This window comes from Lucilia sericata, unplaced genomic scaffold (assembly GCF_015586225.1).
Source record: "Lucilia sericata isolate MDLA Ls3-8-SP2 unplaced genomic scaffold, ASM1558622v1 Contig000283F_arrow, whole genome shotgun sequence".
In the NCBI taxonomy this organism is placed as follows: Eukaryota; Metazoa; Arthropoda; class Insecta; order Diptera; family Calliphoridae; genus Lucilia; species Lucilia sericata.
Genome location: NW_023994308.1, coordinates 314,913 through 339,670, shown reverse-complemented (window position 1 = coordinate 339,670; position 24,758 = coordinate 314,913). Strand labels below are relative to the sequence as shown.

General features: G+C 30.3%; 1 protein-coding gene and 1 pseudogene across 5 annotated transcripts in view; one reads left to right on the top strand and one right to left on the bottom strand.

Moving 5' to 3' along the window:
- Positions 1–694: 694 nt before the first annotated feature.
- Positions 695–24,758, top strand: part of LOC119603210 (band 7 protein AGAP004871-like) — an 87,238-nt gene continuing 63,174 nt past the window's right edge. The window contains exons 1-4 of one of the 5 annotated variants that reach the window (XM_037955161.1): positions 695–1,026; positions 1,987–2,042; positions 12,805–12,904; positions 14,301–14,312. In XM_037955161.1, coding sequence (XP_037811089.1) covers positions 1,992–2,042; positions 12,805–12,904; positions 14,301–14,312 — 163 coding nt within the window. In that variant the 5' untranslated portion in view covers positions 695–1,026; positions 1,987–1,991. Of the gene's footprint in view, positions 2,043–12,804; positions 12,905–14,300; positions 14,313–24,758 lie in introns of all 5 variants that reach the window. The other 4 variants (XM_037955160.1, XM_037955166.1, XM_037955165.1 and 1 more) reach the window with 4 other exon arrangements.
- On the bottom strand, positions 6,348–6,875 carry LOC119603212 (annotated as a pseudogene).

The window sequence follows — 24,758 nt, the reverse complement described above, 5'->3', positions numbered from 1 at the left end:
ATGGCTACTCTAACATTATATTGGTAACGAAGTATAACACATGTACTCTATTTTGCTTGAATAAAACTACAACAACAGCAACGAAAGAAAACAAAAAAGCAGCTCAATGAGTATGCTCCATATATGAGATAAGAACGATAACGATGAGTGTGGAACTGCAAACAACAAAAACAAGGCAATGAAAACTACAACTCATTGGTTTATTATAATGAATGCTCAATTTTATTTCACACACACCTGCTCATACGCAAAAATACACATTCCTCAACAGTCTGTTAAGTGAGAATAAAATTCTCAACAACTCTTCGTCTCTTTATTTCTGTGTTCTGCATTGAGCGTATGTACTATAAAGGCAAATGTTTGTATGTATGTGTTGATGGGAAAGTTTGGGTTTGTGTATTGTAAGTCCTGTATTATCCTGAGCATTAATAATACAGTAAAAAAGATGAAGGAAAAAACATTAGCAATGGTTTATTTTCCGTTCGGTTTTTTTTCTATTCTCTACTGTAATGTATCGTACAGTGCTGTTCTGTTCTGTTCAGTTCTGTTTATTTCTTCCTTTCATTCGTTTTTGAGTAAGAATTTGTGAATATTCTTGTTCTGGTTGTTGCTGTTGTTGTTGTAGTTGTTGGTGTTTAGTGTGGGGGTTATTTCAAGCACATCATATTTTTGTTGGTTTTGTTGTTTCTTCCTCTGGTTTCATATCACAAAAATATAAATATCAAGTTTTGAAAGGTTTTTGTTAGTGCTGTGCATTGACTTGAAGCTGTGATGACGTAGTCCTGTTGCGGCTCTTTCAAAGCATTTTATCAAATACACATTTCTAACTGTGAAAAAAAAAAACAGAAATAAACAAAAAGGTTTTCAAGAAAGAAAATAGAAAAAAAAATTATAAAAAGCAACACATTTTATGTGGTTTAAACCTCGCAAAGAAACGTAAATAAAATATTTTATTTTAGACATTGTGAAGCAGTTCAAATGAATGAGTAAAGTGCAGTGTAGTGTATATACAGTGAGATCTTTTAAGTGTGAAAAAATGTCAGTTTAAATAAAAATTATCATCATCAGCGTCACTATCAACATTTTAATCATCGCCATCAACATCTTTAAACATTTTCGTATACACAAAGGTGTTAACCTAAATATTACTTTCTACTTTCAATCATCATCAGCACCAGCATCAACATAATCAACCCATATTTTTGTGTGCATGAGTCTTCAGCCACAGCAGCATCATTATCATTAAAATCGAGGAAAAAAAAACGGAAATTCATTTAAATCATATTTAACTTTTGATTACAGAAAAAAAAGTGAAAGGAAAGAAAAAATTTCAACAGGTTTTTGTACACATAAAAAGGATATTTTCCTGTATATTATAGAAACCAGCGAGTAGTGACAGACTGATTGACTCACTCACTTTGTTCACTAACTGACTGGATGACTCGAGGCCTAGCTGGCTGACTGGTTGCATGTCTATCGAGGCATAGTGCAGTGTGAGTTTATTTGTGCTTTACATTTCCTCAACTTTATTAAGAGTCTGGCTGCCTTAGTTTTTGAATTTCTGGCCTAAATCTTTTGTGATTGTTCTTACAACTTTGAATGTATGCAGGTTGTATTTCTAGTTGTTGTTATGTAATTTGTTGCATTTGTTGTTATTATTAATGTTGTCGCTGCTACGGCTGTTGTTGTACTTCATTTAAATAGAAAAACAAAAAGTACAAAGCAAAATTTATATAAATATTTTCTAAACAAGTGTTTATGGTTGTGCATGCACGACTGCATGCGTGGGGAAAAGTGCAAGTGCGATTATACTCGAATGCATACATAAGGATACTTAAACAGTTTCCTTTGATATCGAAATAAGAACGGCAAAAAAAAGCCAGCAAGAACAATAACTTAATCATCATCTTAATCATTAACATCCAACATCAACATCAGCACACTAGCACACATCACATACACATCATTCAACTTTAACATCTTCAGAAACTATGGTTGAAGAGTTTCTAGAAAAGCTACCGGAAATTGACACTCGTTATGAGGTAAGTTCATTTTCTTTATTTTGTTTATGTTTTTTTTTTTATTATATGTTTAGTTATATTAATTTCAATTGAATTCATTTGCTTTACAATCTCATAAAGTCATTCATAACTTTTCTGTGTCTATGTTCATGATTGTATCTCTTTATTTTAATATACTACATAAAGTCCTGTTTATTTAGTTTCCCTTAGATTTATATATAAGTTGTAGTTATAAACATATAAATTTTACTGCATAAATTGTCTAGTCTTTTATATAGTTTTCATGACCATCAGCCCAACCTTTGGCAATATGCCGATGATTTTCATTTCTTTTCTTGTTTTTTTTTTTCGTTGTTGTCATTATTATATGTATTTCAACAAGTTGAAAAGAATGACTATACACATCCATTTAAAAAATCTCTTTTTTGTTGTTTACGAGTAGTGGTATAGAAAATTTTGTTGGAATTTAGGTAAAGGAGTTTGTATGAATTATGTTTTAGCAATAAAATGTTTTTCTGATATTGTGACTCGAATAATTTTCATTATTTTGAAGCCATCGTTCCTAATTAGTATTTAAGTGATGAAAAATAATCAAGATTTCTATTTGAATCAGCATTATCCATCATACACAGTGTACTTCCGAGAAGTATTCAATCATTACCATATATAGCTTTGCTCGTTGTCACTACAGTGGTTTTCTTTTTAATCGGTAGTAATCATACGTCTGAACCAAAACAGTTTAGTCTGAGGACATTGATCACCATTAAATAAGGTCGATTTGGATAAAATATGCACTAATGTTAGTACTATTTGATAGGCCAGTCCAGACACAGACAGTTTGCTCTTTGAATTAAAATATTTATACCCTACACCACTTTAGAAGGGTATATATAAGTTTGTCATTCCGTTTGTAATTTCCACAATATTCCTATAAAGTACATATATTCTTTATTCTTATAGATAGCAGAGACGATTACGTCATGTCTGTCTGTCTGTCCGTCAGTCTGTCTGCTGTCGGTCTGTCTGTCTCTCTGTCTGCCTGTCCGTTTATGAGTCTGTTGAAATCAATTTTCTGAAGACTTCATATATCTTCGAGATCGAAATCTTCAACAATTCTGTCAGACATACTTTAGAGAAGTTTCCTATTTAAAATCAGCAAAATTTGATCATAAATAACGGTGATATGAGCAATAATCTGAGACAATCTCTGAAAATTTCATCAAAAAAAGAAAATGTTCGTGCATGCTTTCAAAAAAAGCCATGTCTGTCTGTGTGTCTCTCCATCTATGTGTCTGTCTGTCTGTCTGTCCGTCTATGTGTCTGTTGAAATCAATTTTCTGAAGACTACAGATATCTTCGGGATCGAGATCTTCAATAATTCTGTCAGACATACTTTCGAGAAGTTTCATATTTAAAATCAGCAAAATTCGTTCATAAATAACGGAGATATGAGCAATAATCCGAGACAACCTCTGAAAATGTCATCAAAAAAGAGAATGTTCGTGCATGCTTTCAAAAAAAAAAAAAAAAAAACCAACAACAACATTGCTTATTGAAAAAGAGTATGTATAGTTGTATGTTGGTTTTTCTGCTCTTCTATTTTGTTGCTTTTTTGTGTATTTTATTCCGTTTGTTGCCGTATATGTCCAATGTAATGACAAATGTATGTTTGAACATATTTGAACAATACGCTCAATAGTGCTCCATTGGTTCCTTTATTATCAGTTAAGAAATATACTTAGGTCTCTATCGGATCGGATCGGACCATTGCCCCAAATGGGAATCGAACCCACGACTTTTGGTCTACCAGACTAGAACGCTAATCTATCAGAAACTAAATAAGTGGATATGATATCCTATGATACTGAATCTTTTCAGCAGCTTTTTTTAATGGCCATTACATCGGTCGGATTTTTCTTTTAATTTTGAAATGTCTGTGTAAAGTTGGATAAGATCTTCCCTAAACAAATTTAGCACGACCGTAATCTTTGTGTTTACATTCTTTTGTGGGAGCTATATATATAGATATTTTTCAGATCCATACTTTTCTGATTCATACATCCTATGCACGCTTCCCATTTAAGATCTATTTATATTTCATTAAAACCGGTTCAGACGTTAAGATGAACTAATTAACTATCAGACTTTAATACAGATTTATAATGTGTTTCAGAACTTTGACAACACTTATAAAATGATTCTAAATTGAAAACTACTGTATTTATAACACTAAAATCTTTATAAATTGGGCTTTTTAGAAAAAATCTAAATATGCTGCTATTAATTTAATTAAAATTCTGATAATCTTTAAATTAAAAATATGTACGCCTAAACAAAACTAATATATCATCAAAGTTATTTCAAATACATACAGCATACAGTGAATGCCTGCAGTGCATTCACAGATAAAAAAAAAACACAATTTAAGCTTAAATAAGATTATCAATGTAAAACAAAATTTTCTCTAACATATAATTCATAGCAAAAAGCATATTGACTAGCTAGCTCTAAACTAATCTACATCAACACGTTTGACATAAGTCAACTTTTTTTTAAAGTACAAACATAAATTTATGTCACGTCTCTCTCTCTCTCTCTCAACTTCCTTAAATTTACAATTTACCCACGTTTCACAAAATATTTAAGAAACATGTTTTTTTATAGTTATTCATGGAAATTGAATGTCCTGAAGTTGTTGGTATTAGTGTCAGACAATAATGATATTTGCAAAAAATGTTAAATTTCATTTAAAATTTTCTCTTTAAGTCACATAAAAGAAAAACAATTTAAACATTATTTTCATTTCCTGTTTAAAGCAAACAAACAATTTAAGCTAAAAGTATAGAATTGAAAATGCTTAAGGTAGAAAATGCGATGAAAAACAAACACATTAAAGGCAGCCATTAAAAATGGTACTTAGTTTTTCCTTAGAGTTAAATATTACAAAACATGCGTATTAAAATTTTTTAATTAAATTAGGTATTTCTCTACTTACTCTTGCTAAATTTAAAATTAGAACAGCAGCAGTTAACTTTTTTTTACTTAGTATATTCATAGTATGTATAGAGGTAATCCCTAAAGCTTACATATGTTATAACTTTTTAGCTTTTTTTTTTAATTAAAAAAAATTAAAGTAGTTTTACAATGCAGGTAACTACCTCACTATGTAGTGTTGCCAGGAGCTTCAGAAAAAAAATCTATTTTGTCGCATAATTCGTTTAAATTTCTTCTAAATATGATGGTTCTTGTCTTGACTAATTTTGATTCTTAGGTTAGGATATGGGTTCATAGACTGCACAATGCCAAGAGTAAGCTTTACTTGGGTCCTATGAGGCCCAGGAGAAAGGTCCTCTACCTTAGGCTTATGGGGAAGACTATCTCCATAATTGTTAGAATTCCAAGAGTCATGTATACTAAGCTCACACCCATATAGACAAATTTTGGAATGCAAGAATTCGTTCTAGTTCTAGAATTCGTCTAGTTGAAATGTGACGACTCCAACATTTGATAGCGTTTCTAGGGCAGAGGCAGTTACACAGAAGATAAGTAATTGCTTCCTTCCCGTTCTGGCAGCTTCTACAGAAGTCGTTATATGGAAGACCCATGCGTCTTGCATGGTTACCTTGAAATGACCAGTAATAACTGATAAGAGGACGCTGAGATGCGTTCTACTGAGAATTATTAGAAAGGATGTTCCATGAAGGTCCATTTTCAGAAGTAGTGTGGGAATTCATCAAGAAGGCGAGTTTCCAGCCAGATACGGTAATAGTCTCCGATTATGAAGAAAATGAAAAAAACGGAAATTTTAATGAATGTTGGACCTAGGGCCAATACTAGATCAAAATTGTTAATTTATTTTTGGGCTTGCTTCAAACTCGGAAACAACTAGCCAAATCTTGCTAGAAATTCACAATTCAGGTAAACGCTGGATCCAAAAATGGACCTAGAATGGACCCGGGACTAATATTTCATCAAAATTCCCTATTTTTTATTTTGAACAATCTGTGCTATTATTTCGTAATTTTGAGGACGAGAACTGCTGAAATTTTGCATTTCAGACTAAAACTTTAACTGAATCCGAAAAATTTTGCAGAATTGAGGTTTTCTTAATATTTCCTCAAAATTTCTTAAAAAAAATTTGAACCAATTTTACTAAGAACTTCCTTTTTGTTGCATAACTTTCATAAATTTTGTCTAAATTTGATGGTTCTTGTCTCTGACTAGTTTTAATACTTACTAACAGTGTTGCCAAGAGTTTCAGAAATAAAAATAACTGATTTTTTTATTCATAACTCTTATCATTGTCAACGTCAAAGTCTAAACACCTTAACGTTTTCTGTGCATGTTCAAATGGTTCTTGTGCTTCCAGGCAGCACGACGAGAACCACCACCACCGAGAGTATCTGTAACCCTTGCGGAGGTCAAACTACTAAGTTCAAGATATTTGTGAACGTGCTTGTAGATCCAGTTGATCTTAGGATCACGATGGATGGCATTGTGATGGGCAACCCAGTAGGAGTTCAAACCTCCTAATCTGCGATCAACGCGTTTGTATTGTTTGTATTGTTTCAATTCGTTGACACCATGACTCTTGGGGTTGCCATAAGTGCAACCCTTGGGTACGGGACGTTTGTGACCACCACGACGTACACGGATGCTGTAGATAACGAAACCTTGTAACCCATAAGACGATCCTTGTCGGGATAGGTGGGTCTGGGCGAGCGGTGCAACTCGGTCCATTGATGGTATTGCCACACACGGATGCGAAGCAAATAATGCATAACTTCACTTTACTTCTTCCTGTACAATTCCTGCATATAACGGTAGGCACCCATGTTGAAGATAGACCTTCCAAGAGATGCAAATTCCAAAAGGTTAAATCGGTCATTAAAAAGAGCCGGAAAAGGCCAGATCCTAAAAGATCAATGCTTAAAGAATTAAATAATGTCTATTTATACCATAAAACTCTTTAATGGGATGTTAGAAATATTCATATGGAGTTAAGTTCGCAATGTTCATAACAGTTTGATGAAATTAGGACAAAGCCTATGGAAAATGTTAGAATCAGTATAGGATATAAATATTTAAATCCAGTGGTTCATGGACGTTATGAGACACTCGTCATAGTGTCAATCGACGTCTTTCAAAGGTGTCACAATGTCCATGAGCAATGTGATATAGTCTATTTATAAAAAAAATGGTTAATTTTGCTAAATCGGTATTCGAAATACTACAGAATTTAAATGACACTTTTGAAATGTTCAAAACGTCCCTGACTCTTTTACTACCTTATGATGCTTTTACTGCATTATTACTATATTTTGTTACAAAAACCTTTAAATTGTTTAAATTCTAAAATTTTAGCCTCTTAAAGGCTGAATAAGAAAAAGCCAGAATAAAAACGCTAAATTTAGCCTTAAAAAGGCTTACCTGGCAATACTGTTAGTGAGTATATTTTTGTCAAAACTTTTAATAAAGCTATTTTATAAAATATCTAAATTAAGCTGTTTCCTCCACCCTTCCAAGTTAAATTTGTAATTTTACCAAATAATCTAAAAGAAATTCTTAAATGTTCTTTTTTTTAGTAATGTACATAAATTTAAATGATGGTATTGTCACTTCTTTGGCTTATAAATATTTTACACAACCAAAGGCAACCTGTAAGTTTACCGTAAGTTACTTGTTTGAGTTTTTGTTACCTTCATTTTGCCAGAAGACATTTGAAGTAATTGTCTTGATCTTGATAATTTCTATTTCTTGTCTTTTGGTTTCTTTAACAACAAATTCAGTAAAATATTTAATAAAGTAACTCATCAATATTTAAATCTAAATGTATTTTATACGATTAGTTTAGTTAACATTTGTTTTTGAGGTTTCATGTACAACCGGTAGAAAAAATGAAAGAAATAGATGGAATCGATTTATTTTTGAGCACTAGATATCTACTGCTTTACCTTATTATTTTTTCTCAACGACGATACAAAGTAGACTGGCACATTTGGTTGCCTCCGTCCTCGCTGACTATGGAAAAGATCTTTTAAATTTAAAATGGAATTCCACATTTACCTTTCATATATATTTGCGTATTATTAAACCTATAACATTACTGCATGAACGGTATGAATACTTTTTAACTTTTTGAACCAATATTCATCATAAAATATAACCTATTGTCAAGGCTCGTCTATAATACAACATAACAATAAAAAAAGAACAACGCTAAGAAATTTATTAAAATGTTTTCAATTCGTTGAAAAATTGCAAAAATTTTCTACTGTGTTAAACATGCATGCGAAATTTAATAATACGTAATACCACATCATTCGTTGGATTACAATTGGTGTGTTTTACAAGCACCCATTTGTAACATCATTTTTTTGTTCATTTCGTTTATTTGCCTTTTTTATTCATTTCTATACATTCGCAACTCACATAAACATGGTCCATAAAAATTATTTATTTAACAGCAATTTCGCTGTTCATTTATTCAACAAATAAACTTATTGTTATTTTTTTTACACACAAGTGTTCGTTTTGACTTGGATATTAAATTGATCATGGTGTATGCGACATGATGAGTGAGTGAATATTTAAGCTTCTTGGTCATATGCTGGTGTATAGACAAAACAATAGATTAGACTATAGACTAGGCTAGGCAAGACTAGACTACATACCAGACTATAGACTAGACTATAGACTAGACTATAGACTAGACTATAGACTAGACTATAGACTAGACTATAGACTCGACTATAGACTCGACTATAGACTCGACTATAGACTATACTATAGACTCGACTATATACTAGACTATAGACTAGACTATAGACTAGACTATAGACTAGACTATAGACTAGACTATAGACTAGACTAGACTAGACTATAGACTAGACTATAGACTAGACTATAATAGACTAGACTATAGACTAGACTATAGACTAGACTATAGACTAGACTATAGACTAGACTATAGACTAGACTATAGACTAGACTATAGACTAGACTATAGACTAGACTATAGACTAGACTATAGGACTAGACTATAGACTAGACTAGACTATAGACTAGACTAGACTATAGACTAGACTATAGACTAGACTAGACTATAGACTAGACTAGACTATAGACTAGACTTAGACTACTAGACTATAGACTAGACTATAGACTAGACTACTAGACTACTAGACTATAGACTAGACTATAGACTGACTATAGACTAGACTATAGACTAGACTATAGACTAGACTATAGACTAGACTATAGACTAGACTATAGACTAGACTATAGACTAGACTATAGACTAGACTATAGACTAGACTATAGACTAGACTATAGACTAGACTATAGACTAGCTATAGACTAGACTATAGACTAGACTATAGACTAGACTATAGACTAGACTATAGACTAGACTATAGACTAGACTATAGACTAGACTATAGACTAGACTATAGACTAGACTATAGACTAGACTATAGACTAGACTATAGACTAGACTATAGACTAGACTATAGACTAGACTAGACTAGATAGACTAGACTGACTAGACTAGACTACTATAGACTAGACTATAGACTAGACTATAGACTAGACTATAGACTAGACTATAGACTAGACTATAGACTAGACTATAGACTAGACTATAGACTAGACTATAAACTAGACTATAGACTAGACTATAGAACTAGACTATAGACTAGACTATAGACTAGACTATAGACTAGACTATAGACTAGACTATAGACTAGACTATAGACTAGACTATAGACTAGACTATAGACTAGACTATAGACTAGACTATAGGCTAGACTATAGACTAGACTATAGACTAATAGACTAGACTATAGACTAGACTATAGAACTAGACTATAGACTAGACTATAGACTAGACTATAGACTAGACTATAGACTAGACTATAGACTAGACTATAGACTAGACTATAGACTAGACTAGACTAGACTATAGAATAGACTATAGACTGGACTTTAAAATATTACTATACAAGGAGGAAAGATCGTTTTTAAAAAACCGATTTAATTAACAAATAAACTATTCTGCATACTATTGCAAAAACTTCTTACCTATAGCAATATGAGTGATTGATGAATTCGTAGAACTCTTTATTTATTTACAAACTTCAACTTCTCCAGCTTAATGTAAAACTAGGTCATTTGATAGGGTGTACAAACATATGTATATCTGTATTTGCAATAATCAAAACAAACAAATACTTGAATATAACAACTTCTTTAATTTCTTCATGATGTCCTTGTTTCTCAGTCGGTTTGTTGGCATCTCCAACAACACAGGATTCACATTAAAAAGAGAAACATTTTTATGTAAATGACAGTAATAAAAATGAAAATAAAATATACATAAATGTTTGCAGGGATTAGAAGGAAGCCTTTGAATTATTAAACAACTACAGGTTAATGATTGTTTAAGTTCATTTACTTTCATACAGATACACATTCTTCCTTGTTACTTAAATACTGAAAATATGTACTATGACAATCCTACAGGACAGTCTTGTGAATAATTGTTGTGTCCCAAACAATACAACAATTTCAAAAACAAATGTTTTCTTTAGAATTTAAAATATAATAGAATTAAAACAATCATAACAACATAAACAGAAGAAAAGGAAAATGTCAAGCAATTACAATAAAATAAATTGAACAAAAGAGTTATAATTGTAAAAACATGTGTAAATAAATAAAGAGTGGCAGAATATGAAATTAAATTTGCCTGTTCATAAAATTTTAACATAATAAAATGTTACAAACTAATTGTTATAATCAAAATATCACAATTCGTATGTAGGGCATGCATTCAATATAAATTGAATAATAAATATTAAACCATCTAACATCCTGCCATGAACTGTATTCTTATAAAAAAAAAAGTTGTTCGATGGAAACACTAATTACTTATTACAAAAATAATTTTACGCATTAATAATGAAAAAATAATCTCTTACTTACTGTTAAACATTTCAAGTATTGAACACATAATTATTTCAGTTTTTATTAATCTAAACACATTTGTATTGCAGTTGTATAAAGTACTGAAAGTAATATATTAACTTTTTTTATTATTCTTTATATATCATACACATACATAAATATAAGCAGTATATGTACATACATATGTACATTTGCAGGTATTAAAGAATTTAGTTAACGATATATTTTAGTATTCTTTAAGAGATTTGCTCACTATTTTAGTTATGACTATGGTTAAGATAAGATACTGGACTAGACAATACTAGACTATAGGCTAAAATATAATAGACTAGACTAATAGACTAGGACTATAGACTAGACTATAGACTAGACTATAGACTAGACTATAGACTAGACTATAGACTAGACTATAGACTAGACTAATAGACTAGACTATAGACTAGACTATAGACTAGACTATAGACTAGACTATAGACTAGACTATAGACTAGACTATAGACTAGACTATAGACTAGACTATAGACTAGACTATAGACTAGACTATAGACTAGACTATAGACTAGACTATAGACTAGACTATAGACTAGACTATAGACTAGACTATAGACTAGACTATAGACTAGACTATAGACTAGACTATAGACTAGACTATAGACTAGACTATAGACTAGACTATAGACTAGACTATAGACTAGACTATAGACTAGACTATAGACTAGACTATAGACTAGACTATAGACTAGACTATAGACTAGACTATAGACTAGACTATAGACTAGACTATAGACTAGACTATAGACTAGACTATAGACTAGACTATAGACTAGACTATAGACTAGACTATAGACTAGACTATAGACTAGACTATAGACTAGACTATAGACTAGACTATAGACTAGACTATAGACTAGACTATAGACTAGACTATAGACTAGACTATAGACTAGACTATAGACTAGACTATAGACTAGACTATAGACTAGACTATAGACTAGACTATAGACTAGACTAGACTAGACTATAGACTAGACTATAGACTAGACTATAGACTTGACTATAGACTAGACTATAGACTAGACTATAGACTAGACTATAGACTAGACTATAGACTAGACTATAGACTAGACTATAGACTAGACTATAGACTAGACTATAGACTAGACTATAGACTAGACTATAGACTAGACTATAGACTAGACTATAGACTAGACTATAGACTAGACTATAGACTAGACTATAGACTAGACTATAGACTAGACTATAGACTAGACTATAGACTAGACTATAGACAAGACTATAGACCAGACTAGAACATAGCTAATTTTATATACTATGCTATGATTAAACTGTCGGCTAAGATATAATCAAGAATATAGGTTAGACTTCATTCAAGACTACAGATTAAACTACAATTAAGACTAGATTATAACTAGGAGTATGTTAAACTATACTCAAGACTATTGACGAAATTATATGCAAGAATGACCATACACTAAACCGTAGACAAGACTTGTCCTTTTATTTGGAGGACTTCGCACCTTGTGTTGCAAATATTTTCATACAAATTTCTCAAAATACAAAAGCAACTTTTATAAGAATGATATGAGGTATGTAAATGGAAGGGATTTACAAAATAACCTCCTTAGTCAAAGCTTTTAGATGTAAAAAGTTTAAGACTTAGGTTTAAAAACTTTATGTAATCTATATCATGTAATATACCATATCCATTTCACTTGCAAACATCTAAACATTTTCTATTTATTTACATAGTAGAGTGATACTTTTCTATATTTTTCCATTTTCTTCTATCACACAGGATATTGTACCAATGGAACAAATAAGTTCAATGGTTTCGAATGGCGGTGGCAGCGTAACAATGCAACGTGATGATGATTATAGAAAACGCATAATGCACAGTGAGTATGAAATTTACATAAAAAAACGCTAACACAAACACAAACTAAAACGATGTTAACAAAGCGGAAACAGAAACAGAGAAATGATTTGAAAAGCAAAAAGAATACATCGAATAAAATTTATAAATGAAAATAATCAAAGTTAAAGAAATGGTGAGAGAGAAAGAGGGAAGATATATATTGGTGATTGCTACAAATGAAATAGGTCAAAGTTTAGCAACAACTCATTTAACTTTTTGCACATTTCGGTAAAAATAATAGAAAAGAAATCAAAAAAATTGATTACTTTTTTTCCATCTAATGAATATTCAGCTAAATGTATGGGTGAGATAAATTTTACGATTTATCTTAATGATTTCTTAAAAGTGAAAAGCAACCATAAAATATTTAATTTAGATAATGGTGTTGGAAAATTTATGAAGCCAAAAAAGTTTTTTCTCTGTTAGAAAATGCTAAGAGTAAAAGGCCATAAAGTTTTTAAATGTATAAAATGTGATTAGTCAACTGTACGATAAAGGTTTTAAAAGATTTTAGCTATTTATTTATGAGTAAAAGGATTCTTTAGTGAATAATAATTTCATTCTTGCCCCACCCTCGTTAAAAACAATTTTGATTTAAAACACCCAAACTTATAGAAACACAAATGTAAATCTAACATATACTCCTAAAAGTACTTAAGTGTTGATATAAAAATAGATTTTTGGAATATATCTTCAGGATTGATTTAAAATTTGCTGACTCGAAAATCAATCAAAGTCTTAAGCATAAAATGTTCGTATTTTATTTGTACAATCTATTGCTATATAATGATATAGTATTATATAATCACATAAAAAATTTTTATTTTTTTTTTTTTTTAACAACAAATACTCGTACATAAAATACTATACGAAACCACTTTAGAAGGATCATAAAATGCAAACTTTTTATGATGGTTTTGTGCAAAAAGTTGATAATACATATTTGTTTTACAAGCTTTAGTTGAATGACAAATAACTCACATTAATTTGAAAAAAGCAAAACTGAAACTAATATTAAAGAACACTTTAAAACACATTCTAATTTATCTTTGTCCATGCTTCTTCCTTTAATTTCAATTTTACAACAAACGCACGCACGCACAAACAAACCCATAAATAAATTTCTGCTATAAAAAATTGGATTTTTACTCGACAAAATTAAAATGAACCCAAAAATGGGCAAAAAAAAAACAACAACAACTTTTACTCGGTAAAATGTCAAATGCCAATTCATCACATTTGCTGCTTCATCCCATACCATCAACATGTTGGTGCATGTCTGCAACAAAAACCAACACTGACAACATTTTAATGCAACTTTTTCAACAATATTTGATTATGATGATGACAACACATGGCAACATATATCTCTGCAGTGCGTTCAATGGGTGAGTAGATTTATTTTTATGATCCTATGTACTTTATGTAGTATGTATGTATAAAATGAGGAAAAAGAGCATATTTGTTTTTCTGTACTTAATAGTGTTAAAATGTATTTACATTAGAAGCAACCCATTAGTAAAGAGTTCTACCAAAAATTTAACGATTTCTATCAGAATTCTGAAACTTTTACACACAATAAACTTTAAATTGAGTTTATCAAGTCTTTACACATTTTGATATCCATTAAACTTGTTTATCTCTTTTGGGTCCCTCCTAATGTTGTACTCTGTACTCTTTTATATACATACATAATATTAATAAATTCAAACACTAAAATTAAATTAAAAATATCTAGATAATATTAACAAACTTTACAGCATTTTACACATTATTGATGGCCAGAATTTCTTTTACATGAATATAGCAGGAAAATATAATGATTCCACAGATCTATGTAAAACAAAATGCAATCAAAAAATGTAATTTTAAAAATCAGTAAAATGGAGAGCATATGCACCGAATGATTGGACCAAGAAAAAATTATAAAAATAATTTAGCAGAAATTTTTTTTTTGCCCTCTAAGCCGGCTCTATATAAAGAATTTAATAAATGTACAGAAAATTTTGGATAAATAATATTTGTATAATTCGAGACTTCTTTTATAGAAAAGTTTTAAAAATCTTGGTAAGCCTTTTTTGACAAAAATTTTAGATAAATTTTATTTTGACAAAAATTTCAGTTCAGCTCTTGACTTGACTATAGACTACATTGTAGACCAGACTATATACTTGAATAGACTATAGACTAGACTATAGACTAGACTATAGACTAGACTTTAGACTAGACTATAGACTAGACTATAGACTAAACTATAGACTAAACTATAGACTAGACTATAGACAAGACTAGACTATAGACTAGACTAGACTATAGACTATAGTCTATAGACTAGACCAGACTATAGACTAGACTATAGACTAGACTATAGACTAGAACTATAGACTAAGACTATAGACTAGACTATAGACTAGACTATAGACTAGACTATAGACTAGACTATAGACTAGACTATAGACTAGACTATAGACTAGACTATAGACCTAGACTATAGACTAGACTATAGACTAGACTATAGACTAGACTATAGACTAGACTATAGACTAGACTATAGACTAGACTATAGACTAGACTATAGACTAGACTATAGACTAGACTATAGACTAGACTATAGACTAGACTATAGACTAGACTATAGACTAGACTATAGACTAGACTATAGACTAGACTATAGACTAGACTATAGACTAGACTATAGACTAGACTATAGACTAGACTATAGACTAGACTATAGACTAGACTATAGACTAGACTATAGACTAGACTATAGACTAGACTATAGACTAGACTATAGACTAGACTATAGACTAGACTATAGACTAGACTATAGACTAGACTATAGACTAGACTATAGACTAGACTATAGACTAGACTATAGACTAGACTATAGACTAGACTATAGACTAGACTATAGACTAGACTATAGACTAGACTATAGACTAGACTATAGACTAGACTATAGACTAGACTATAGACTAGACTATAGACTAGACTATAGACTAGACTATAGACTAGACTATAGACTAGACTATAGCTAGACTATAGACTAGACTATAGACTAGTCTATAGACTATAGACTATAGACTAGACTATAGACTAGACTATAGACTAGACTATAGACTAGGACTATAGACTAGACTATAGACTAGACTATAGACTAACTATAGACTAGGATAGACTAGGACTATAGACTTGACGTATAGACTAGACTATAGACTAGACTATAGACTAGACTATAGACTAGACTATAGACTAGACTATAGACTGGACTATAGACTAGACTATAGACTAGACTATAGACTAGACTATAGACTTAGACTATAGACTAGACTATAGACTAGACTATAGACTAGACTATAGACTAGACTATAGACTAGACTATAGACTAGCTATAGACTTGACTATAGACTAGACTATAGACTAGACTATAGACTATGACTATAGACTAGACTATAGACCTAGGACATAGACTAGACTATAGACTATAGACTAGACTATAGACTAGACTATAGACTAGACTATAGACTAGACTATAGACTAGACTATAGACTAGACTATAGACTAGACTACTAGACTATAGACTAGACTATGACTATATACGATAGACTAGAATGTATAGGACTTATAAGCGATTCTGTGCCGTTTACTCTAGCATATTGCATAGGCATTGCCAAAGCAGATTATAGATGCACAATTACATGTTATAAAAATTTTCCATGCAAACACTTTAAAGTAATTATGTCATTTAAAAAAATAATGTCAATTTCATTTGAATAAATTTCAATCCAACGAATTGAATAATTGAAAATATTCTTAGTTGATTTTTACAATTTATTGTTTTTTTTTTTTTTGTACAAAAGACCACCACATCATAATGGTGTTCTCTTAGTTTTTCTTTTATTTGAATTTTTTGTTTTGGCCATCCTTGAACAATAATGAGATGCATTTCTGTATTTCATTGCAAGTCATTCATTTATTCATTCATTCACTCAGTTAGTTAGGCAACCGAGCAGGCTGGCAGGCAGTCAGTCACATTCTTTTGTATGACTTTCAATAAGTATGTCAAAAACACAAGCTCAAACTCTATACAAAATTTATTTCAAAATTGAAATTACAAAAAAATACAATGAATATTTCACTAAGATGATGCTGGCATTGGCAATAAGTATTTGATGTTAAATTTAGGAAATATAAAAAAATCAAACCGACGTTTAGAAATCAAACTAAAATATTGAAAAACAAATAATGGTCATCATTTGTGCTCATTTTTCTTTCATTCTTAGACTTTTATATCCTTTTGTTTAAATTTTAGCACATTTACTTTTTGTTTTAATGAAATTGTCAAAAGAAACAAATAAGAGAAAAAAATGCCGAAGAACAGACGTTTATTTTTGCAACAAACGACATTTGTCATATCAGGATGTCACACATACACAAATACTCATAGTTCACATATATTTATCTCAGTTTGCTTGCTACTTTTCTTCTTAGTTGCAAAACTCTCGCTCACTCTTTCACTACTATTTTCGACCTTTAGGGCTATTTTTCATTTTTATAGTCCTTTTAATTCAACAAAACTTTTTGCTGCTCAAAATAAAAAGAAGAACCAACAACCAAAATAAAACATAAAAAAGTACAATGAACTCAATTTTTTAAATTTTTTTTTTTTTTTGCTCTTGGCCAATAAAAAGATTTTTCAGTTTTATTTTTTGCCTAACTTTTGTAATTCCTTCATTTTTTTTTGTAAACCATAACGTTACAATATCATAATTTTACCAGAAAAGGTTTTACAAGTTTTGTGTTAAAATTTCATAGATTTAATGAAACAAAAATTATTACAAAAACAAATTTATATAGAATGCTGACATTGCAATTCTTTAAATAACAAAAGGTTGTGGAGCAAAGGAAACATATTGAAATAAATTAGGCTAAAACTGTAATAAGTCTAAAAATAAAAGAAAATACAAAAATTATTGTTATACTTACAAAGGAACCAAGCATTAAATAGAAAAAAATGTCTTGGAATTTTGAAATTAATTATTTAAAATGGAAAGTGATTTTGAAATGTTTCTATTTAAGTATTGAATACTGTGCAGTGTTAGTCAGACCAAAACGCTTTTAGATAGGTTAGGTTAAAATATTGGCCTATCCTGCTTAAAGTTCTGGAGGGGTTTATGTTTATTTAAAATTTAGTTATGTTCAATATAATTTTCATGTCATTTTCTGAGAGAAATTTGTGTGAAGCACGACCATTACTTATGCCTACATAAAACTTAGATGATCAGATTTTTAAAGGGCAGCCAGTAGTCCGGAAAGACGGATAGAGCTTAATCGACTCAGAAAGAAAGATTCTAAATGATCGATTCGCATTTATAACTATAAAAAGAAAACTTTCTTGCAATTTTCAGTGAACACTAGGGTCTACAGCCTACTAGCCTATACTAGACTGCAGACTTATCTATAGTACAGTCAATAGTCTTGCCGATAGTCTAGAGTACAGTCTAGTCAACAGCCATCGTAATAGTGTAGACTATAGTCCGGACAATAGTCTAGTCTTCATGTAGTTTGTATTGTATATCGTCTACAGCCTGGACTACTTATATTCTAATCTATGAAATATAGCCTTGTCAAAATTCTGAATTGTACTGCAGTCTATACAATCAACTAGTTTACAGACTGTACTAGTCTTTAGTGTATAGTATAGTCTATAGTTTGAACTGTAATTAAGATATTGTAGTCTATAGTCGGTACTAAAGTCTAGTCCATAGTCAATATTCTGAATTGAACTATAAGTTTATACAATAATCTAGTTTACAAACTCTATTATGATATAGTCTTTTCTAAGGTCTAGTCTATAGTGTATAGTCTAGTCTATAATCTGAACTGTATTAAGCCTTCAGTCTGGACTAGAGACTGGTTTTTCGATATTCTAGTTTATAGACGGTACTATAGTCTAGTCTATAGTCGGTACTATAGTCGAGTCTACAGTCTAAAATATAGCCCAGTCTATATTCTAAAATATATTGGTCTAAATTCTATATTCTAAATTATAGTCTCCACTATAGTCATAGTTGTATAGTCTATAGTGTGAACTATAGTTAAGTCCATAGTTGGACTATATTAGGATATATATTCTAGTCTAAAATCTGTACTATAGTCTCATCTAAAGTATCGACTAAAATCTAGGCTATAGTATTGACTATAGTCTAGTCTAAAGTCTACAACAAGTATGCTATAGTCTAGTCTGGAATATAACCCAGTTTATAGTCTAGTTTGGAATATGATCTAATTTATAGTCTGAACTAAATCAACTCTATATTTGGACTATTCTCTAAAGTGTTGTCTATAGTCTTTACTACAGTTTAGTCTATAATCTGGACTATAGTCCCGACTAGTGAATAGTTTAATCTATATATGTGTCTATAGTATTTTTGTTCTATCGCAATTAGAGAAACCGTAAATTATATCCAATAAGTGTATGAATTTTTATAAAAAGAACTAAATTAACTCAGTTAAGTCAAAAGAATACAAATGTGTCAATTTTGAATAAAATTATTGGTGATCTCAAAAAAAAAAATTATCAATATTTAATAATAACGAAATATAAATAAATATCAAAAATTTTACATATCAATAAGGTTTTTTAACAGTTATTTAAATTCAATTCATTTGTTATAATTGTAAACATGAAAATTATGTACTTTTTGCAAAAAAGTGAATAAACAAACTAATTTAAATATTTTAATTAATATTTCATAAATTTGTAAGTACATACACATATACATATTAATTTACTATTATTTTCATTTTAAACACAACATGACGTATACGTATTATTAACAGACAACTCACCAAGTTGTAACACTCATACGCAGCCAATTGAATGTAAACAATAAATAATTGTTGTTAAATAATAGTAAAATGTGTTATAAAATTACTTCAATTTAATAATTCAATAAATAAATCATATTAAATATGCACATCAAAGCAAAATTAAATACATATGTACATATATATGTGAATGTAAATTAAACAAAAATTGTAATATTATTTACTTTTAAAGAGAATTATAAACTTTGTATATACATTTCAATAAATATGAAAGGTTGACAGCACTTAACTAACATAAATTTTCCACCATGAACATAATGCCAACAAATAAATAGCTCACAATGTTGCTGTTTCATGTCATCATTATCTTATATAGAACAAATATGTTTGTTATCCGATGTCAATCTTTCACTATAGATATACAAATATATACATGTTTGTATTTTAACTTGTCATACTTATCTTTTATATTATAAAATAAAAATGATATGTATATTTTTTTTATCACATTTCACTAACAATAAATTTCATTTACATATATCGTTGAAGTACTCGTGTGTTGTCATTTGTATTTTGCTTTCTTTATTGTCTTATAAATCATTTTATATTTCTTTATTTGTTCTTTGTTTTTTTCGTAGGTAAATTGTGAATTGTTATGGCCATATTTGTTTAAGCGAGAACAAGGAGAAAAAAAAACACATAAAACAGACACAAATGACTACACACTTATTGTCATGTTCAAGAATTCTTTAACACAAGAACTTAATTGAATGGGGAAAGATATGAAAGCACAAAAAATGGGTAAATTCGTTAGCAATTTGTAAAGAAGAGAACGTAAAATACTGAACAATGTTCATTAGAACAACTTACAGCAAAAAGCGCTTTTTGCTATGACACTAAAAATATTCCACAAATTCAATTTTAGAAGCTAGATCTAGGACACCAAAAAACGAAGTAAAGTTTTTTGCTACAAAGATATAGTCTAGTCTATAGTCTAGTCTATAGTCTAGTCTATAGTCTAGTCTATAGTCTAGTCTATAGTCTAGTCTATAGTCTAGTCTATAGTGTAGTCTATAGTCTAGTCTATAGTCTAGTCTATAGTCTAGTCTATAGTCTAGTCTATAGTCTAGTCTATAGTCTAGTCTATAGTCTAGTCTATAGTCTAGTCTATAGTCTAGTCTATAGTCTAGTCTATAGTCTAGTCTATAGTCTAGTCTATAGTCTAGTCTATAGTCTAGTCTATAGTCTAGTCTATAGTCTAGTCTATAGTCTAGTCTATAGTCTAGTCTATAGTCTAGTCTATAGTCTAGTCTATAGTCTAGTCTATAGTCTAGTCTATAGTCTAGTCTATAGTCTAGTCTATAGTCTAGTCTATAGTCTAGTCTATAGTCTAGTCTATAGTCTAGTCTATAGTCTAGTCTATAGTCTAGTCTATAGTCTAGTCTATAGTCTAGTCTATAGTCTAGTCTATAGTCTAGTCTATAGTCTAGTCTATAGTCTAGTCTATAGTCTAGTCTATAGTCTAGTCTATAGTCTAGTCTATAGTCTAGTCAATAGTCTAGTCTATAGTCTAGTCTATAGTCTAGTCTATAGTCTAGTCTATAGTCTAGTCTATAGTCTAGTCTAGAGTCTAGTCTATAGTCTAGTCTATAGTCTAGTCTATAGTCTAGTCTATAGTCTAGTCTATAGTCTAGTCTATAGTCTAGTCTATAGTCTAGTCTATAGTCTAGTCTATAGTCTAGTCTATAGTCAAGTCTATAGTCTAGTCTATAGTCTAGTCTATAGTCTAGTCTATAGTCTAGTCTATAGTCTAGTCTATAGTCTAGTCTATAGTCTAGTCTATAGTCTAGTCTATAGTCTAGTCTATAGTCTAGTCTATAGTCTAGTCTATAGTCTAGTCTATAGTCTAGTCTATAGTCTAGTCTATAGTCTAGTCTATAGTCTAGTCTATAGTCTAGTCTATAGTCTAGTCTATAGTCTAGTCTATAGTCTAGTCTATAGTCTAGTCTATAGTCTAGTCTATAGTCTAGTCTATAGTCTAGTCTATAGTCTAGTCTATAGTCTAGTCTATAGTCTAGTCTATAGTCTAGTCTATAGTCTAGTCTATAATCTAGTCTATAGTCTAGTCTATAGTCTAGTCTATAGTCTAGTCTATAGTCTAGTCTATAGTCTAGTCTATAGTCTAGTCTATAGTCTAGTCTATAGTCTAGTCTTAGTCTAGTCTAGTCTAGTCTAGTCTAGTCTAGTCTAGTCTAGTCTAGTCTAGTCTAGTCTAGTCTATAGTCTAGTCTAGTCTAGTCTAGTCTAGTCTAGTCTAGTCTAGTCTAGTCTAGTCTAGTCTAGTCTAGTCTTGTCTATAGTCTAGGTCTAGTCTATAGTCTAGTCCTATTCTATAGTCTAGTCTATAATCTAGTCTATAGTCCTAGTCTATAGCCTAGTCTATAGTCTAGTCTATAGTCTAGTCTATAGTCTAGTCCTATAGTCTAGTCTATAGTCTAGTCTATAGTCTAGGCTATAGTCTAGTCTATAGTCTAGTCTATAGTCTAGTCTATAGTGTAGACTATAGTGTAGTCTTTAGTCTAGTCTATAGTGTAGTCTTTAGTCCTAGTCTTAGTCTAGTCTTTAAGTCTAGTCTTGAGTCAAGTCTATATTCTAGTCTTTAGTCTAGTCTATTGTCTAATAGTTTAGAAGAGATTTAAAAGCAATCAGATGTCATTTAGAAGTGATTAAATTATTGCCGAAATAGTTATTTTTTCATCACTGTGAAATACCACACTCTGTCAAAACTTTTGTTTTTTCATTTGAAAACATCAACCCGTGTTTGGCCCTTCCAAATTCTCTGACACATTTGATGACATTAAACATTGGTTTTCACATCGTTTCCACAACAAAACAATCACACTATAAATATTCTACTAAATAATTTATTGATGTTTAAAATAGTTGTATAAACTATGCAGCATAAATCAATTATAAAGGATTTTATGAGAGAGTCATTCTTTCGTTCAAACACAACATTCATTACAATTACATCAACCTCTTTAACTTATTAGAGCATAAACATTTTTTTTTTTTGCCATTTTTAATTGCTTTTACTTAGTATTACTATTGAATTTGTTTAAACAACGGCAAGAAAAACCCTACACCCCATCTTTTAATGCAGCTTTAAGTGTATATGTGCTTAACATTTTAAAAATGGCTGTTGATATTTTAGCAGAAAAAAGAAAAACCTGTCGAAAAAGCGTTAATATGCCTGTGGTTTTAATTATACCAACATGTCTGGCCATATATTCAAATGTTCAAATATATTTTTTATTTCTCTATTTTTCATGAATTTTTGATTTGAAATTTCAATAAACGGTCGCGCGTCTCGTGAAACGTGCTCAAAAGTATTTTCTCTATTTTTGTAATCACTGTTGTGTAAAATTAAAAAGGACACTTGTAATTTGTGGTTTATAAAAAAAACAAATTATGCTTGTTTATTATGGTGGAATTAAATGTTGTAGTTTATGACAGAAAAACATCGCTAAAGGAAAAAATCGGAAAAAAGAAGAATTAAAAAAATTTTAATCATAATTCTTTAATGACTAAAATTTTAAATTGAAATTTCGGTATGAGATTTTAGTTGAAGTGCACACAACACTGTAATACATAAAAATAGCTGCTTTGAGTCAGTATCACTTTCTGAGTTGATTAAGCCATGTCCGTCCATCCGTTTGTGCGTCTGTCTGATTGGCTGTCCATGTAAACCTTATGCGCAAGCGTATTAAACGGTAGAAATCAAAACTAGTTCCACTCATCAAAACAAGTAGAAATCGTTTTTTTGTTTTTGGTAAAATATTTGGCTCAATAAAATATAAAATTCCATGTTTCATCTTGATTACTTCAACAATTTCCTGACAACTTTTGTCAACATTTTTAACAAGCCAACAACAACCACTCCCCTGTTAAGGGACGTATCAGTCCATGTTAGTTAGCTCCAACTTTAAATTTAAAGAAAAATATCAAATTCTTTAAAAGCAAAATCACAACATGTAAACGAGTAAAAAGATACAAAAAATGTTTTTGACACATCCCTGGTGTCAAAAACCACATATATACACAAGCTCCTACATTCTTTCTCTCCATGTTCTTTATGTTTAAAGTCCTTTTTTTCTGTGTTACTCAAACAGTAGCAGTAGTATGTAGTCAAAATTGTATAAACAATTCCTTAGAGTGATTTTTCACATAAAGTTTTTTCAACATGTATAACAAACACTTTAGTTGTATTTTATATATCTATTTATTTTTGATTTCTTTTTTTTTTTCATTCTAATATATTTTCTTGTTATTTTTAACATTATTCAACACACATAAATATTATTTTCCTTATTATCCCCTCTGCACCGCGTAACGTAAATAATAAATGCTTCCATGTAATCTTTTGAACTTGTTATACAATTAATCATGGGGGGTTGTATATATGTATGTATGTATCTATTTATTAGAGAATATTTTTTTGGGAAACATCTTTTGAAATAACCTTCATTATACCCATCATGTTGCCACAAAACAGTAGGATTTATTGTTATTATTATGTTGTTGTTGCTGCAGCTATTTTCTTTTTAATATAGTTTGAAAGATTAGAAAAATTATACCAATTTTTAGCACCTAATATATATTTAAATATCCTACAAAGTTTTTGTTAGTCAGTTTGATAATTAGAAATGAACTACAATAAACAAAAAAAAGAACTCGAAATGAACTAGAACTGAGCTAGAACTAGAATTGAACTAGAACTGAACTAAAACTGAACTAGAACTGTAACTAGAACTGAACTAGAACTGAACTAGAACTGAACTAGAAACTGACACTAGAACTGAACTAGTAACCTGAACTAGAAACTGAACTAGAACTGAACTAGAACTGAACCTAGAACTGTAACTAGAACTGACTAGAACTGAACTGGAACTGAACTAGAACTGAACTAGAACTGAACTTAGAACTGAACTAGCACATGAGAC